General features: G+C 54.7%; 2 protein-coding genes across 2 annotated transcripts in view; both read left to right on the forward strand.

The window, feature by feature from the left end:
• Positions 1-13,179, forward strand: part of LOC108638716 — a 150,885-nt gene extending 137,706 nt beyond the window's left edge. Inside the window, exons 4-5 of the mRNA XM_018067701.1 lie at positions 11,104-11,177; positions 13,047-13,179. Of these exons, the coding sequence (XP_017923190.1) occupies positions 11,104-11,177; positions 13,047-13,179 (207 nt within the window). The remainder of the gene's footprint in view (positions 1-11,103; positions 11,178-13,046) is intronic.
• The window catches only part of LOC103763297 (ankyrin repeat and fibronectin type-III domain-containing protein 1), a 74,983-nt gene that overhangs the window by 20,529 nt on the left and 36,919 nt on the right, over positions 1-17,535 (forward strand). The window contains exon 2 of the mRNA XM_018067568.3: positions 13,047-13,175. The gene's annotated coding sequence lies outside the window, so the exon portion shown is untranslated. The remainder of the gene's footprint in view (positions 1-13,046; positions 13,176-17,535) is intronic.

Raw genomic sequence — 17,535 nt, forward strand, 5'->3', positions numbered from 1 at the left:
ACAGGCTCAGCATCCCAGAAATTCAGGCTTTCATGTGGGAGCCAATAGTCACACAGCCTCCATCCAGAAACCATCATTATCGGCTGCTTGCTTTTTCATGGTTTCTTTGAACTACAGCTCCCAGGATGCCTGAAGATATGCAGACATCCCGAAGACAGTGGTTTCCCATAAACTTTTGGGGTTTCATGCTTTGCAAGCAGGAATGTTTTTATTGCGTGGCAAATCCCTTCAAGTCCCTCAAACCTCCACGGCGCTTCCCCGCCGAGGGGCAGCCGCAGGGGCCAGAGCCGGCCGGGGGAGGCACGCCAAGGGCTTTTCTCTCTCCTGTGTTTTCCCACTCCTTTCAAGAGGGGATTTTGTAAATCGTGCCTTTTCAAGGGGAATTTTGGACTGGGAGGAAGTTTGGATGAATCATGGTTTGCCTGTAGGGATGTGTTTCCCATTCTCCTGGTCCCCATTATTGCGGATTGAAGTGCCTTGGGCAGGGTGGTGAGGGGTTTTCACTGAACTGGGAAGAACTGGGATGCAGGGAGGAGAAAAAGATGCACATTCCTGCACCAGTGCAATGAGCCCAGAAGACTGAGTTTTAATTCCTGACATACTCACAAGTCCTAAGGGAAAACCAGAGAGGGACGTTTTCATTTAGCATGGAGAGATGTGGTTGGAATTACAACCTTGAGGGTCCCCACCTTCCAGCCTCCAGCCAGATCCACCCCGTCCCTGCCATCAGGGCATGGGGAATGCTGGGCACAAGTCCCATGGGTGCCATGGGTGCCCGCACAGCTCTGCACCTTCCTACTGCCCATCCTGGCACCAGGAGGGGTCTGTGGTGTGGTGGATGGTGTGGACCCAGCTGCCCCTAATAACCACTTACTCTCTGTAGGAGAGGAAGCACAGAGGGTAGAGTAGGGCTGTGGTAGCATGCTGGCATTTTATGGCATTGTTCTTCTGACCATAAAAATACTTCGCTGAGTTTTTCCCATTTGGTGCTGGTGAAGATCAGTGTTGTATCTCATAGTCAGACTTGTCTCTTTTTTTCGCTTGGCTGCTTAAAAAAAAGCCCAGGATCCCCCATAGCTTGGGGTTTAATAGGTATTTCTTCAATAGGTGCCACTTTACCAGTCTGAGGAGCTTTGTGAGTGAATTGTGGAGGTTCTGGGTGCCCTTGGGGGCCACCAGCACCCCAAGCGATCCAGACCTTGCAGGAGGCAGCAGAGGCGTGGGTCAGGCCGTGTGTGCCACTGCAGTGATTGGGGTTGGAAGGGATCTATGGGGATCATCTCACCCAATCCCTGCTGAAGCGGGGTCACCTACAGCACGTTGCACAGGATCGAGTCCAGGTGCATGCCTGGAGAAGGGAACCCCACAACCCCTCTGGGCAGCCTGTCCCAGCACTCCATCACCCAGTGCGACACGTCCTGGCCCTGCTCTGTGCTGTCCCCAAGCAATGAGGCCAGAGGGGTGCTGCTGGGTCCTTTCTGGGCAGCTGTCCTAGTGCCTCTGGGGTCTGAGCTTATTCTCCCATCCTCCTCCCTCCCTCCACGTGAGCGCACTTGGACACGTAAGCACATGTGGCAGCTCCTGCCACCTGCCTGTGCCGCCGGTGGGCGCTGGTGGCGGGCGGTGTGGTCCTCTGGAGGGGCCGGGTGCCAGCCAGAAAGAACAACCACGGAGGCCCTGTGGCCGGTTCGCATTAACCACATCACTCCTCTCCTCTCTTGGAAAGGCCTGGCCACCCAGCAGCCCAAAATAACAAGCTTTTCCATTCCTACTCGCAGCGTGGGACACGAGGCCATGGAAAACAGAGCCGGCTCCAGCGCCAGCGCCGTGCTCAGACTAAACAGCGGCACATCCCCCCGGGGCGTTTGTCCCCGCGAAGGGGACCTGGCTGCAGTCACAGCTGTGGGGTGGAACGGCGGCGATGCCAGGACAGCGTGCTGCTGCCTCACCGTATGTGGGCTCAGCCAGAGTGAACAGAGGAGGATGAAGGTCCCAGGAGGACTGAGCCCCTTCAGGGACCTACTTACCCGTCCCCGCTGACTGCACACGAGGAAAGGGATTTGTTGGATTTTGTCCTTTTCTTTTTTTTTTTTTTTCTTCGGTCTTTGTTTTCCCTGGAATCTTTTTGGTTGGGATAAAAGCTGTAATCGGTAGTGGGGGAATTCTGAAAATCAGCTACCAGAGCTCCTGGCCCCAGGCAGGATGGGAGCAAGTCTGCACGTCCCTCTGCCTTGGCACACGTACAATCAATCACGCTCACACAGCCTGGTTGGAAGAGCCCAAGCTCTCTGTCCTGCTGCTCAGGAAGGAGAGATAGATATCTTCATTAAAAACAATCACAGAGGGAAATGACAGAATTCTGAAAAATAAACAAAGTGATGGGGATTTTGCCCAAGGAAAGGAATTTTTGCCTATTTTATTTTGTGGGTTTTATTTATTTGTTGTCTGTAGATGGATGGATTTTTGGTTTTAAAGTAGATTATGCTGATTTTGAGGATGAAGTATGTTGGTACGTGCCTGACATGAAATGGTGCTTTTCAATGGTTTATGGTTGGGAGTTAGAAAAAGAACTTTGCTTACAAGAATCATGGAATCATAGAATGGTTTGGGTTGGAAGGGGCATTAAAGCCCATCTCATCTCACCCCCTGCCATGGGCAGGGACACCTTCCACTAGCCCAGGTTGCTCCAAGCCCCGTCCAGCCTGGCCTTGGACACTTCCAGGGATGGGGCAGCCACAGCTTCTCTGGACAACTGTACCAGGGCCTCACCACCCTCACAAACAACAATTCCTTCCCAATATCCCATCTAACCCTGCCCTCTGGCAGTGGGAAGCCATTCCCCCTTGGCCTGTCCCTCCATCCCTTGTCCCAAGTCCCTCTCCAGCTCTCTTAGAGCCCCTTTAGGCCCTGGAAGGGACTCTCAGGTCTCCCTGGAGCCTTCTCTTCTCCAGGTGAACCCCCCCAGCTGTCCCAGCCTGGCTCCAGAGCAGAGGGGCTCCAGCCCTTGGAGCATCTCCGTGGCCTCCTCTGGACTCACTCCAGCAGCTCCACGTCCTTCTGATGTTGGTACCCCATATCTGGAGGCAGCTCTGCAGGGGGGTCTCACCTGAGGGGGCAGAGGGGCAGAATCCCCCCCTCCCCTGCTGCCCACGCTGTGGGATCAGTGCAGGACGTGGAGGGTTTCGCATTCCCAGCACACACAGACAAGGCATGTCCAGCCTCTCACCCACCAGCCCCCCCAAGTCCTTCTCTTTTAAGCTGTTTTACAGCACCGAATAGTGACAACAGGATCCTAATGTGACAAGGTGGCAGGCATGCAGATCCCAGCCTAAATACTGCTTAGAATCTGGAGAGAGAGAAAACTTCCAGATCATCTTATGTTGTCTTCAGGATCCCACCCCTTCCAAAATCCTGCTGCCCCTTTTTGGGCCACATTCATATCAATGGGCTTTCATGTTCCACTGCCTCCTTGGCTCGTACTTGCTTGGGATTGGGTTCCCAACTGGAAGGTGTGTGCCCAGGGAGGGAGATGATACTGGTGCAGGTCCCAGGCCCCACAGTGGGACAGGCATGCTGGGGGTGCAGTGTGACTCACCAAGCTGTGGCACATGTGCCCAGCATCTCTGTCACCGCACAGATGTTGGTCAGAGGGGGGACAGTTGTTATTGTCAAAATGCAAATGAATAAAATTATTGTTTTGACAGAGAATTTTTAGTGAAAGAAGAACATGCAAATTTACCTTCCATTCAGAGTGTGCATTAGTATTAAAATGCAGTGTTTGAAAGCCAAAACAAAGGAACATTTTAATTTGAGGCTCATCAGATGGTTCCTTCTGCTTGGATTAGCATCACATTCTTTGCATCAAATGCTGTAAGTTTGACAGAACTCTGGTTTTCAAAGAAAACAAGAAAGAAGTTCTAAAAACGCTATCCATTTCCAGGGATTCTTGGTGCTCTCATGTGTTTCCACTGTCCTGAAGCAACTGGTCTGGTACTGAACACTGGACAGGCCAACAGGAATAGACTGTGGGATTCGAGTAGGATGTGTGGTTGGGTTCCTTCCTGGATGCTGCTTTAATCTGGCTTCCAAATAGCTCAGAAAAGGTTAGATTGGATATTAGGGAAAATTTCTTCACTAGAAGGGTGGTCAGGCCCTGGCTGCCCCAGGCAGTGGGTGGAGTCACCATCCCTGGAGGGATTTAAAAATTATGTAGATGTGGCATTTGGGTGGTTTAGTGGTGGCCTTGGTAGTGCTGAGGGAGTGATTGGGCTTTATGATCTTAGAGGGCTTTTCCAACCATAATTCTATGAAAAGGCAGATCACGATTCTGCTCCAGGGTCTGGTGGGACGTCGGAGTCCACCTGAATGAGGGCAGCGAGGGGGCACAGAGTCACGAGCTGCCCCCAATGACTGGCAGAGACTGTGCTGAAGGGATGGGTTGTGTTTCTCTCCTTGGCCTTCCCCATAAACACCCTCCAAATAACCCCTGCCTTTGCACGGCCCTCGGAAGCAGCTGTGCTGCTTATTTAAACACACCGCGAGGTATCTCCGTCCTCCTGCCCCTGCTTCCCTTCTCCTTCATCCTTGGGAACACTGACCCGCCTTGTGTTGCAGACCAGAAATAGAGACTGGCCACTGACTTGCTAATTGTAATGCAGCCTGATAATGCCAGCTATAATTAGATTGAGGTATCCAAGTGCTTTTGCTGGCGGAAGTTTCTGTGACCCTGTTATCAGACTTTAAATACAGGATCCCGTCTGCTCTGCCTGGCTCCTGGCTGCAGAGCCAGGTCCTGCAGTGTCCAGCTTGGTTCTTCCCAGGGAGGCCAGCCCAGCATCAGTCCCGGTGCCTGCTCAGCTTGGCAGAGCAGCACTCATTGACAATCTTGGGGCACTGATTATGCCCCCCAATATCTGGCAAATGTCAGTGACCACTGAGAGATTTACTGTTACAAAAATCCCTTCCTCAAGTCCCAAGGGAGCTCTCTGTGCTGGGCCAGTGCAGGGGCTGCCCTGGGCTGTGGTTACTGGGGGGCTGCAGCTCTGACCCATCTCTCCTTTACTGCTACAGGGAAATCAAAGAGATGGTTCATGTTGAGCTGTGCTGTGGCATGGGCAGGAGTGCTTTGGGGTCTCAGGATCAACTTGTCCAGAGCTGCAGACACCTCTTCTTATTCCCTTTTGTTGAGACGTCTACCTTCTTTCTTTACCCTCTCATACAACTCCTGCCACTCTTTCCCCATCTGCAGCATCCCCACAGTCTCCCTCCCTGGCCTCAGGAAGCCTCAGCCTGCTGTCCAGCTGTCCTCCCCTTGAGTACCCTTCTCATGAGGTCAAAATAGGCACCCCCAGCTTGGCTGGGTCCCACCAGACTGGCTGGTTTGGGTTGAGAAGCCATGCCCTTGGCGGGTGGGTGAGGCAGCACCCTGGCAGAGCTCATCCCCTCAGGACTGCACAAGCCTTTGGCTCCTTCTCTGCAGCATCGCCCAAGCTTGGCACATCATGCTGCTCCCCAGCCCAGTGAGATAACTCATGGAAAAGTTTGGTTGGGTGGATATGTTCAAATTCATCACTTGCTCAAACTGTGGGCACCCAGAGCTGCTCTGTCGCTCTCTCTGATCCGTCCTGAGCCCGCCAGGGAGGTAAATGAGCCCCTGTTGAACACCAGCACGGCCAGAAGGGGGGATGGAGAGGGGGGAGGAGAGGTGTCCTATGTCATAGCCCATGGGCAGGCCTGGGGCTGTGACAATAACAGAGCTCACCAACCAATCACAGCTGAGTCAGCCTGAGAAGTGGGACACTGAAGTCCCAAAGGAAAGCCAGGGACTTGGTGAAGCTGTGGATAAGCCAATGCCCCGCCCTTCAGTTGATGAGCGCAACCTCCTGGTCTGCTCTGCCGCCCTGCAAACCCAGCTGAGGTCCTGGGCTGCTCTGTGGGGAAGGCACCTCACTGCTGTGTTCTGGCAGGACATCACCCCACATTCCCTTTTCATAGAATTACAGAAATCATGGAATGGTTTGGGTTGGAAGGGACCTTAAAGCTCATCTTGTTCCACCCCCCTGCCATGGGCAGGGACACCTTCCACTAGACCAGGTTGCTCCAAGCCCTGTCCAACCTGGCCTTGGACACTTCCAGGGATGGGGCAGTCACAGCTTCTCTGGGCAACCCGTGCCAGGGCCTTACCACCCTTATCACAGGGAAGAATTTCTTCCTTACACCTAATCTAAATCTGTCCTCTTTTAGTTTAAAACCATTTCCTCTTGTCCTATCACTGTCTGATTAAGTAAAAAGTCACTCTGCTTCTTTTTTAGCCCTGGGCAGCACCTGGGGAGTAGGGGCTGAGCCCCCTCAAGGTGCAGCAGAAGGGCAGTGTCCCAAACAGACACAGGAGATCATCGACAGAAGCCCTGAGTGTGTGATCCTGGCAGGCAGCAATGGCCACGTGCAGTCAGAATCTGTTCTGGAGCTTAGGGAACACACAGGGGATGGCTTCAGACAGGGTCCTCAGTGCTTCCCAGCTCACCTGGAACTCAGGTGTGCAGCACCCCTTTGGGCTTGGGAAGTGCCTGTGAGCATTGTCCCCTACTGGTCACCAAAACAGTGGTGGAAGAGCTCAATCTATTGTTTGTGTGCCCCAGCAACAGACATTGCTCGTGAATTTGGGAGACTGAGGAGGAGGAACGTCCAGAGCATGGAGCACATGGCTGTCTGCAGCTCACCAATGAATCCATGAAGATTTGAGATCAGTGGCCAAAACCACTTTCCTGAGTGGTGAGGGCAGGGGCAGGATGGCCTGGCAGCTTGAGGGGTCTTGGGGCTTCCTCCTCCAAAGCTCACCTGGGGACCCCAGAGGTTTTGGTGGCACTCAGGGCAGTTTTCAGGATCCCTACCTCTGCTTTCTCCCTTTCTCAATGGCAACAGGTAGCAAAGCAGGGCCGTGCAGGGTGACAGGGTCTCACAGTGTCCTCTGGGGATGGCAGTGGGGTTTGGTGCCATGCTGTAGCATCAGGAGTGTCACAGCAAGCCCAGTGCCAGCGGAGGTGAGACATCGCTGCCTTCTGTCTGGTGGTCCTTCCACAGTTGAGCCTGGTACTCCTCACCTGAGCCTGATCCCTCTCACCTGAGCCTGATCCCCCTCTCATGTGAGCCTGGCCCTCCCTGATTGATCCCTGTCCCCCCTGACTGAGCCAGGTGCCCTGTTCGAGCCCGGTCCCCCAGGCTGAGCCCGCACAGCCTCGTGGTTATGTAAAGCCGCGGCGAGCGCAACCAGGAGATTCTTCAGTGTCGGAATCTGAGTCACATGGGGCTGTTTTATTTCCCCCTCTGCTAATCTTGTTTCTATAGAAACAAGATTGGGAGGAAAAAAAAAAAGAGAGAAAAAAAAGAGCCAAGCACAGAGCAAACGAGAAACCTGAGGTGATGGGTGAGGGAAGCGGAGGCGGCGGCTGAGGAGGTCGGGTGACGGGTGGGAGCAGGGGACCCCGGCCGGGATGGGAGTGTGCCTAGAGGGGACAGGGACTGTCACGAAGAGCCACTCTTGGATGAACTGCTGCTCCGACAGTGGGTGATCGGCAGAGCCAGGAGGGAAGGGAGCAGAGGCTGTACAGGTGAGTGAGCATCGCTCGCGCCGCTCCCGGCCATCTCTCCCTGCACGGCACCGCTGTGCACAGCTCCTGGGGGTCCTGTCCCGGCTGCTGCCTTGGCGACACACTCATGACGGAGCCGTGGGCAGTGGGAAGCGTGCTGCCAGTGAGCAGGGTCTGTGACCAGGGGCTGTGACTGCATGTCCATGGCCACGAGTCTCCCCTTTCCAAAACCCCCCTCTCCGGAAAGACTGCTGCCTGCTCGGGAAGTACCTTTCCAGCTTTGTTTTCCCTCTATTTTATTTCAACTGTACCTGTGCAAATAAGACTGCCAGGAGCCAAACCCCGTAGCTGTGGGGAGTGCAGGGCTATGTGCTTCCAGCCCTGCTCACCCCAGGCACAGCCACCTTCTCAGGCACAGCCACCTTCTCAAGGCTGGCTGCAGCCGGGATGCCCGTGGGGATAAGCTCAGCTCTAAGCTGTTTGTGCAGTGGCTGCTCCCAAAGGAGGGAGGACCAGCTGAAACGCTGCCTGTTTGCTTGCTGCCAAGTACCTGAGCTGCCCACAGCCACCCCATGGCTCAGCCCGGGACTGTCGTCTGTGCTGATGGAAGAGGCTGGGAACTGCCTGCCTGGGTTAGTTCAGAGTCATGTACAGGCATGTGCTGACTCCCAAGTCTCAGGCTAAGGCGTGCAACAAGTGGGAGCTATTCCTGCCTGGATGTGCTATCTCCATCACTGAGGGATGGCTGGCTGGTGCCCGCGAGGTGGGCAGGGCTTTGACTGAGTGTGTTGGTGGAGCAGAGGTGTTGCCGGGGCTGGTGCCTGGACTGGCACTCTGGTGACCTCGGTCATCCCTCACCCACAGGTTGGTGCAGCTGTACCTGCTGGGACCACGGTCTCCCTGCAGCTCTGGCCGTGGCACAGCCGAGTCGTGCTGTGCCAGCACTGGGTGAGGTGACACGCCGGCACCCCGGGCGCCCGCGGGCACACGCTCACCGTGCCGGCTGCGAACTGCTGAAAGGCTTCTTAGCAGATCAGCCCACGGTGTTCCTCCAGGGGCACCGCAGGGGAGGGAGGGATGCAGAGCTGAGGGGACCAGGATTTTGCTTGTCATCACTTCCCATTTGTGGCATGGGGGAAGTGGTGGTGAGGCATTGCGAGCCCCCGGCCGGATTCATGCCTGTGCCCGGAGGGTGAAGCCAGGGGGATGAATCCAGCCCCTGTGTATTTCTGTGCTGAGCTTTGGGAAATGTCACTGCTTATCCGCCTGCCTGACCGGTGAGGGGGCGGAGGGTGGCACTTCAACCCCTTGTCCTCATCCCAGAGGGCAGCTGAGGGATTTCTGTGCTGGGATGCTGTGTCCTGAGCTGGCTCAGCGAGCTGCCTGAACCACAGACAGGATGGGGACAGGCTGCCAGCCCACCGTGTCCGTGCTCTGCCTGTGTCCCCACTGCCTTGGCAGACCAGGGGCTTCGGCAGCTGCCCATGGTGGGGTTGGACTCCCAGAAGACATGTAGGATGAAGAGATGGGCACAGGCTGGTGGCACTCACAGCATATCAGGGCTGTGGGAGCTGTGCCCTGCGCTGGGCCCATCTCTGCCCCCTTGGCCAGGCTAGGGTCTCAGTGCTGCTCTGTGCACCCTTTGCTCATCCTAGTTGGACACTCCAGGGCCCTCAGTGCACACCAGGCTGGGGACAGCACTGTCCCCATCTCCCTTCAGCAGCAGCCTCTGTTTCTGGCTGCCCCTGCCTGCTCTGTGCGGGGTGCTGGGTGCCATGCCTGGTGCCGGGGGGGGTTTGCTATATCCGACCCTGCCACCCCCCGTGTGCCTGAAGCAGGGGGTTTATGGGGGACATGTCACATGGAGGCTGTGCATCCCTGTGCCGCAGCAGTGGTCCTGCCTTCTGGGAATGCCAGCTCTGTTCTGTCCAGAGCTTTGGATGGAAGGGCTGATGATGGGTATTTCTGCAAGAGCCTTCAACACCAATAATTATTTCTGGGAGAAAGATGCTGTGTTCTGACTTAAACACTGACATGGGACTCTGAACATGTGTAATCTGGCTGACAGATGGCAAGTCATAGAGGTGTGATTTATGATACAGCACAGTTGCTGAACAACCTTCTCTGGTTGTCAGGAGACAATTCTCTCCAGCACTGTGGTTGGTGTTCCAATTGATGGCTTTTCCCGCGTGTCCCCTCGGTGTGCAGGGATTGCCACGGAGCCTTGGCAAGTCCCCTTGGGGTGCAGGCACTGCCACAGAGCCTTGGCAGGTGCCAGCTAGGTCTGCCAAGCCCTGACCATGCCAATACTGAGCTGCTGCAGAGATGCTGCTTCTGCTGGAGGGCTGGGCAGGTGAGTCCGGATCCTGCCCGGCTGGACCTGGAGCAGTACCACGCAGTGGCAGGGCTGGGGGGGCAGTGCTGGCCTTGTCCCCATCCCACAGCTACCATGAAGCTGACTCAAGGTGACAGTGGCTCCCTGGGGCTGCCTGTTGCCCAGAGCAGCACTTGTGGTGCTGAGTGTGTGGTACTGGTGGGGGAAGGCAGAGAAGTCTTCAGTGAAGCACACAAAGGGATGGATGCTGCCAACCACAGGGAAACTGTTTCACCTGCACAGCGTCTTCATGCCTCAGTTTCCCTTAAAATCCCTAATGCTGACCTTTCTCAAGGGATAGAGGCATCTATTAGTGTTTGGAAAGTGCTTGGGAAGCAGAAGGGTGGTCCTGGCAGCATCCCCCATGTTAGAGGCTCAACACCACAAAGCCCAGACCTGGGCACAATGCCCAGAGCTGTGGGAGCATCCCCACCCTGGGAGCATCCTGACCCTGGGAGCACCTTGATCCTAGGGAATGGGAGTAGCCCCAGCAGAGGAGCTCAGGGGAGCTGACCACAAACAGGGCCTCGGTGGGGCGAGGGGAGAGGGGCAGAGCAGGCTGCAGTCACGGCAGAGCAGGTATGATTCATTCCCCCTTCTGCAGCACAGTTTATGTAAAGCAGCTCTGTATAAATAGCCAGATGATCTGTAATGTGCTCCTGGCTTCTAATTAGTGATGCTTCTGCTGGAGCTTTTGGGGCTGGCAGAGGTGAGAGGAGGCTGGTTCATGGCTGGATGAGTTGCTGACAGCTCTCAAGGGGGAGGTGCCAGCCTATCAGAACCCTCATGGTTGTCTCCTCTCACGGGGCTATGAGCAGCTGGAGGTGGTGGCTGGCAGGCTGGAAGGTTGCTCTGGGGGGTGAAAGCAGCACCCTAAAGTTCTTGGTCAACTTCTGGTTTGTATGTGGCCTGGCTTGCCTGTCCTGTGTCAGGCAGATCTAGGCAGCACATGCCCTGGGCATCCATCACCTTTCTCCCTGTGCCTTCCCTTTGATGCCATGATTAGGGAGTCACAGCAAGGCCACATGTTCCTGAGCTTCCAGGTGGCTTCTCCAGCCCTGCCAGCACACCTGACCCAAGGACTAACTCTCCTTCATCCTCAGCCCTGTTGCCCTCTTTTCCCCCACCAACTCTTCTTGGCAGATGCTGTTGGCTCTGTCCAACTTGAAGGATGCAGTGGCTGCTCCCTCCCTGCTCGGGCAGGTGGATAGATCCAGGTAAACCTCCTGAGTGTGTCATTGTCCCAGTGGTGGTCATTGCAAGAGGCACATACTGGCACCACAGAGGCACTTGTTTGTCATGGGGGTTGCTGCCTTCTTGAATCCATGCAGGGGGGTTGGGATTTCCCAGCACCTCATTCCTGCTGGGGACCAATTTGGGAGGGGTGGCTGTAATGGTGCAGGGAGTGTGGTGAGGATGGGGCAAGTGCAACAAACAGGGCAGCGTTCTCCAGGCAGTCCCCAAATCTCATGAGGTCAACACCCCCAGCATCCCTTCAGCTGGAGCTGCAGGGTGGCAGGAGCCTCTCCTGGGTGGGTGAAAAGCGGGCAGGAACAGTCAAATGGCACCAAGGAGGTGCTATAGGAACCCAACAGCACCTGTTCCCAGCACCCAGCCCCATTCCTGGGGGTCAGTCCTGCTCACCCTGGGGTCCACACCATGCCAGTGTAGCAGAGCATTGGCTCCATGCCCGCCCCTCACCCTTCCACAAGCGGGGTTCTTATCCATGGCAGCTGAGCTCTGATACCACATCAAAGGAGAGCGAGGTGCTGGGCACAGTGTTGGTGCTGGGCACAGTGTTGGTGCTGGGCACAGTGTTGGTGCTGGGCTCTGCTCCTTGGGCTCCCACATCGCTCCTCTTCATCGCCTCTTCCTCCGGGTGCGAGCGGAGGAAAGCTGGGGTTTGGGTTTCTTGCTGGGTTTCTTTTAAGGCAAACCTCATCCTTTACATCAAAGTAGGATTTCTTCTCAAGAATGTAAAGAATGACCCTGGAAGGTCTGAGCGGCTCTTTGCCGGCAGTGACTGCAGAGACAAGAGCCCTCTCCAGAAAGCTGTCTCCACCCTATCCCCAGCAACAGCAATTCATAAGCTGAAAAATAAATCAATAACCAGAGTTAATGAATTGAAGATGTCTGTGTTTAAAATGTATCAGGGAAAAAACTGTTAGCTGGCTGGGGCTGGCTTAATTATTGTGAGGAAAGGCAGGGAGCTCTCAGTTCTGAGAAATACCTTTGCTTTTTCTTTCTTTTTTTGGAGGTACTTGGTTTGGTTTAAGGAGAGGAAAGGAAGAAGGAGAGAGAGAAGAGAAGGAGAGGGAGAGGGAGAGGAAAGGAGGTTTCTGCAAGGCAGGTGCCTCCTGAGCAAACCTCAGTGCCAGTTCTCTGCCACTGGGCTTGGAGACAGTGCAGATGTGCCTTGGAACATCAGCTCTCCTCTGGAGAGGGCTGGAGTGGAGAGGGGTGTGCAGCATGTTCCCAGAGCCTGCAGATGCTCTTTTCCCAGGTCCCAGGAATGTCTGGGACATCCCACCTGGTGGGAAGGGGCTTTATTAGCACAGATGGGTCCTTCAGTTGAACCCATATGCTCCCACACATTTCTGTTTTCTCCTCTGACACCTCTCCAGTGTGAGCTGGTTTCTGTGTCAGTCCTCCTCAGGGAAGCTGTCCCAGTGTCTGGGAGCCCCAGCTGGGAGGCCACAGGGGCTCCAGGGTTTCTCTGAAGGAGTGTGTGGCCAAGGCAGGGGTTAGTTTTGATTCTCTCCACCAACATATCGCTGGCTGTTTCTCCAGCATTGCCCATCATCAGTTGGAGTCTGAGCAGGAATGCAAAGCCTGGGGAGGTGATTTTGCTGCAGAGGGAGCAGGACCTGGTGCTCTCAACCTGCCAGGCTGCACCTTCAGTTGGCAAACATGGGTCTGTGCTGGTCCTGTCCTGCTCAAAGAATGCTAAACCTGCTTCTCTTCTGCTTCCCTGTGCCACTGACCCTCTGGGAGCCCCCTCCTTTCAGTGCTGAGCATCTCCACAGATATGCCACTGGGAGCTGGGCACTTCAGTGCCATTAACGCCTCTCCTCTCCCCTCCCCAGGTCGGAGAACAGCCTCGCTAGGTTTGCCCACCGCTTGTCGGTGAAGCAGAAGCAGGAGAAGAGAAGGAAAGCTGAGTATGCCTCGGCCGAGCTGTCTGCATTCCGGCCCAGGTCTCTGAGCATTGAATGGTAAGAGCTGCAGGACAGGGCTGGGGTAAGGAGCTCCTGCCTCTCCAGTCCCCCTCCTGTCCCCTTTCCTCGCTGCTGCATCTCTCTGTCCCTGTGGAAGCCATGTCCCATGGGACAACACCCCTTCAAACCCCTCCACCTGCTGCAGAGGCTGCCCCAGGGTATCCCCCCAGAGCATCCCCCTTGCCCCAGTGCAGGGAGCAGTGAGGAGCCCCAGGGGCTCTTTCCTTGGGAGGTTGAAGGAGACCCCACAAACTGAGCCATGAGAGTCTTTCAGGGCTCACGTGGGTGTTGGAACTGTGTGTGTGCTGGGGCACATGAGCACATAACCTCTGGCAAACATCACCACTGGTGCTTGCCTTGCCTTCCCTTCCTTCCCTTCTCAAACCTTCCCATACCTTCCCAAACCTTCCCTTCCCATACCTTCCCAAACCTTCCCAAACCTTCCCTTCTCAAACCTTCCTTTCCCAAACCTTCCTTTCCCTATCCTGGGTTTCTGAGCTCTGATGCAATAGTCTTGGAAGCAGATCACAGTCAGCCTTCCCAGTGTTAGAGGTGACCTGCTAAGGAGATTTAAAAGAGCTGGGAATTGCATTGCTTTCTGCTTCCTTAGATGGATAAAAGAGGGTAAAACTTAAAAAAAAAAAAAAAAAAAGAAGGAAAAAGGAATAAAAAAAGAAATGCTTAGAAATTGCAAGAATGTCAAGTTTGGTTTTCATTTTCCCTGCTTTTTTTGGAGATCTTTCTGGCATCTATTGTGTGTTCTAACACTTCAGTGTGAGGTTGTGGGACCCTCCTCAAAGGCTTCCTTTATCTGTGAGGTTCGTTGGGCATCAAAGCTCACTAGGTATTAATGAGCCAGACAAAGAATTCAGGATATCTGGGGACAGACTGCTTCTCCCTTCACTTGCACAACTTTCTTTCCTTTGCTAAGACGGTGTCATCAGGAAACCTGGTCTGCAATTACTCTCCATCTCCCAAATAGACAAATATGTGAATTTGTAGTGTAGCAAATAGGAAAACAAGCAAAGAACTCATTAAAAACAATCAAAGTTTGTCTTTATTCATGACAAACAAGCATGAGAAGTCAGCAAATCTCCTTCCTCCCTTTAAATGTCTCTTTGAAGCCCTCGGATCCCAGTTTAGCCCTGACAGGGGATATTTGTGGTACATTTTCCCTCGCTCCATAGCATTTTCCTGGGGGAAACCATCTGTCTTGTGTTTGGCAAAGCACCTTGTGCAGCAAACAACTCGCAGCAGCGGGAGATGATGCTCTTTTAGAGGCATTGTGTAAACCAGCTTGGAAATGAGCTCTGGGTGAAGAGGGATGGCCTTTGCTTTTGGTTTTCCATGTGCCATCACTGGAGCTGGAGGCTGCAAGGCCTGAGAGATGGACCCAATGTCCCTGTTCCTGCAGGGACACAGGCACGGGTGGCCCAGCCAGGGATGATACCCAGGCTGCAGCTGCGGGTTTTATCTGTGGCTGGAGACACCTTGAGCTGGATCAGACATCCAACCTGGCAGCCAGGCTCGGGTGGGTCAGGGTGCTGGGGTTCAGGTGCCGTCAGGGCACAGAGGAGGGGGCACCATGACAAGGAGGGGACCCTGCCACCGCCCGCTCCCAACCATCTCAGCGTGCTTCTTCCTCCTCCTTTCCTCCTTGCCGTGGTTAAGCAGACACCCAGGAGCAGTCTTAGCTGAGTTGTTACAGTGCAGGAATTTTGTTCCCAAAGAGTAGCTGTAGCACCTGCACAGGAATCCTGGAGTGCTGCTGCTCCGCAGGGCATCCTGCACCTCCAGCCGTGCCTGTGCCTGGCCCACATGTGCACACGTTTCCTTGGCAAGGCAATTCAGAGGCTTTTTTCAGCCTCCCCTGCAGCCAAGACCTCCAAAGGGATCCCCTGGCCTTTTCCCTGGTGTGAACAGCTTTTCTCCATGTTCCCTGTATGTCACCAGGGATCTGTGCCCATCACAGTGGGATCAGCATCCTCAGATAGTCTCTCCAAACCATCCTGGGCTGTGGCGGATGGAAAACATGGCTCACCCCCTGGCCAATCTACAGGTGACTCATTTGTCTTCCAGAGCAAATACTTGCATCAAATTTGTCTGTATTTATAACCCAGGGCCACCACTGCATCCTTTCCCTTACCTCTGTGCAGAGGTGAGCACCCACACTGTGCGTGATGGGTTCAGCTCACCCCACATGGGCTGGAGGGCCATGGAAAAGCGATGGACCATTTTTTCCCAAATCAGCAGCTCCTGAGTATCCTGCCTATCATAACCCCAAGGCCTGAAGGCAAGGGAGGGCTCCTCAACCTGCTGTTACCTATTGCCAAGGAGGAGGTAGAGAAGCCAAACATCTTCAGTTGCCTTTGCTTTGTGTCAGTCTGGAGCGGCAATTAGTGTTTCCTGCTTGAAATTCCTTCCAAAGCATCCACACACAGGGCAAACTGAGCCAGTTTTCCAGTGTCCCAGTTATTCAGGTGCTCAGGTAGGGCTGGATGGAGCCAAGGTAGCAGAGAAGGAGCTGTTCAGTGTCACAGTGGCTGCCTGAGCACAACCAGGTAGGATGGGACAGAGATGCCTTCAGCTCCCCTTGCCCTTTTCCCAGTCCCTGGGGACACCTTGGGCCAGAGTCCCTGTGCCAGGGAATGCAGTTTATTTGCTGCCACAATAAAGGAGGTGCTGGATGTCCTGTGCTGCCTACCCAAAAGCTCAGGGCTGCTCCCATGGCAGTTCTCACAGTCCGTGTGTCCATCAAAGCACATCTCCCTGGTTGGGCCACGCTGATGGGTCGTGTTCCCCCTGGGCACAAGGCAGGCTTTATTCCCATGACACATGTTCATGTGCTGCACCAGGCGAGCGGAGCACGGTCCTGCTCCTCAGCTCGGCCGGCAGCGAGCGAAGCCTCGTTAGTTCCACTTATTAAAAACAAAATTGCTGGGGGGAAGGGAGAGAAGGCAGAGGAAAAAGTGAAGTATTGAGAAAACACTTCTTTCATTCATATGTTGTTTACTGAAATAAATACTTCATTATTAGGCTTTTTTAGGGTGTTTTTTTTAAAGCCAGCCCCACAAAGTCCCCAGTGTTCAGGCTATGAATGTGCCCGATCACCTCAGCCCATTGCTCCCGTGAGCCGCTGTCCTGCTGCTGGGAGGTGCCTGGAGAGAAGCATTGCAGAGATCTTTCCCAATCTTGGGGGAGAAACCTGGGGGCTGCACATGTCTGGTTTTGCCCAGGTTTGCTGATTCCCTTCTCCTTGTCTTAGCTGGATGGTCTGTGCCAGGGCTCGCAGGGCGTGCTGCAAATGAGGCAAAATCTGCTAACGGAGACAAGGAAGGGTTTGGGGGTCTGGTTGATTAAAGCTCTACTTTCTGCTAGTCTGGAATCCTAATCTAGCTCCCAAGCCTAAACAGCACAAGACTACTCTTGAGTTGAAGCCCATCGCCTTCTGCTGTTGGGGTGAAGAAGGTGAAAGCTGGTGACTCCTATGGAGACCTCACACTGCCCTATAGGCAAAACTCCAGCAATCCCCGTTCTCCCCACTTAGAGTGAACTGAGGCCTCCTCTCCTCTTGTGCCTGTCACCTGAGATGTGCTCGACGTTTATCTTCCCTCTTAAGCGAGGCTTAATCCAATAAAAGGACTGTGATCCCTGATTTGCTCCTGTGTGTGCAGAGCTGGGAGCCTCTGTTCCCTCTCACATCCTTCCAGCTCCGGTGCTCATCGGGAGTCTCAGCATTGGCAGGTTTGTTCTCCTGGCATCCTTTTCCTTCCCCACCTCTAGCCCTAGTTTTCCTTCTTCCATTTATTCCTCTGCTTGCCTTCCACCCACACTCCTTTCCTCATACTCAACCCTTGTTCAGCCTGATTTCTCTCTGTTTTCTTTTCCTTTGCTTACTGACTGTTTTTCCTATTTCGGCTCCTGGAGTTGTTCCTGTCAGACAGCCTCCCTGCAATCCACAGTCAGAATAGCCAATTCCCTCGGTGGCTCAGGAAAAATGCGGCGCATTCCTCTCTCCCCCATCCCGTTATCTCGGTTCTGCTCCTTGGCTGCCCACCACAAGCGCCGAGGCCGCGCTGGCAGCCGCGTGTCTGGTGGTTGGCGACAGGCGGCCGCCTCGGGCTCAGCCCTGCCTGCAGCTTGTGTTCTTGCCTGAACCCTGGCACGGTGCTGGATCCCAGCTCCTCGCTTCCCCGCTGCCGAGAACTGGGATGCGCAGGGATCTGCCCCCAGTGCAGAGCACGGAGGCCCAGCTGGAAGGTGCCAAGTGGGCAGAAGCCACCAGATGCAGGAACCGCATTGGCACCATCTGGTTGGTAGAGGTGGCACACGCAGGTGCTGCTGTCCTCTGCCCGGT

Source organism: Manacus vitellinus, unplaced genomic scaffold (genome assembly GCF_001715985.3).
Source record: "Manacus vitellinus isolate BGI_N305 unplaced genomic scaffold, ASM171598v3 scaffold_12_pilon, whole genome shotgun sequence".
Taxonomy (NCBI): Eukaryota; Metazoa; Chordata; class Aves; order Passeriformes; family Pipridae; genus Manacus; species Manacus vitellinus.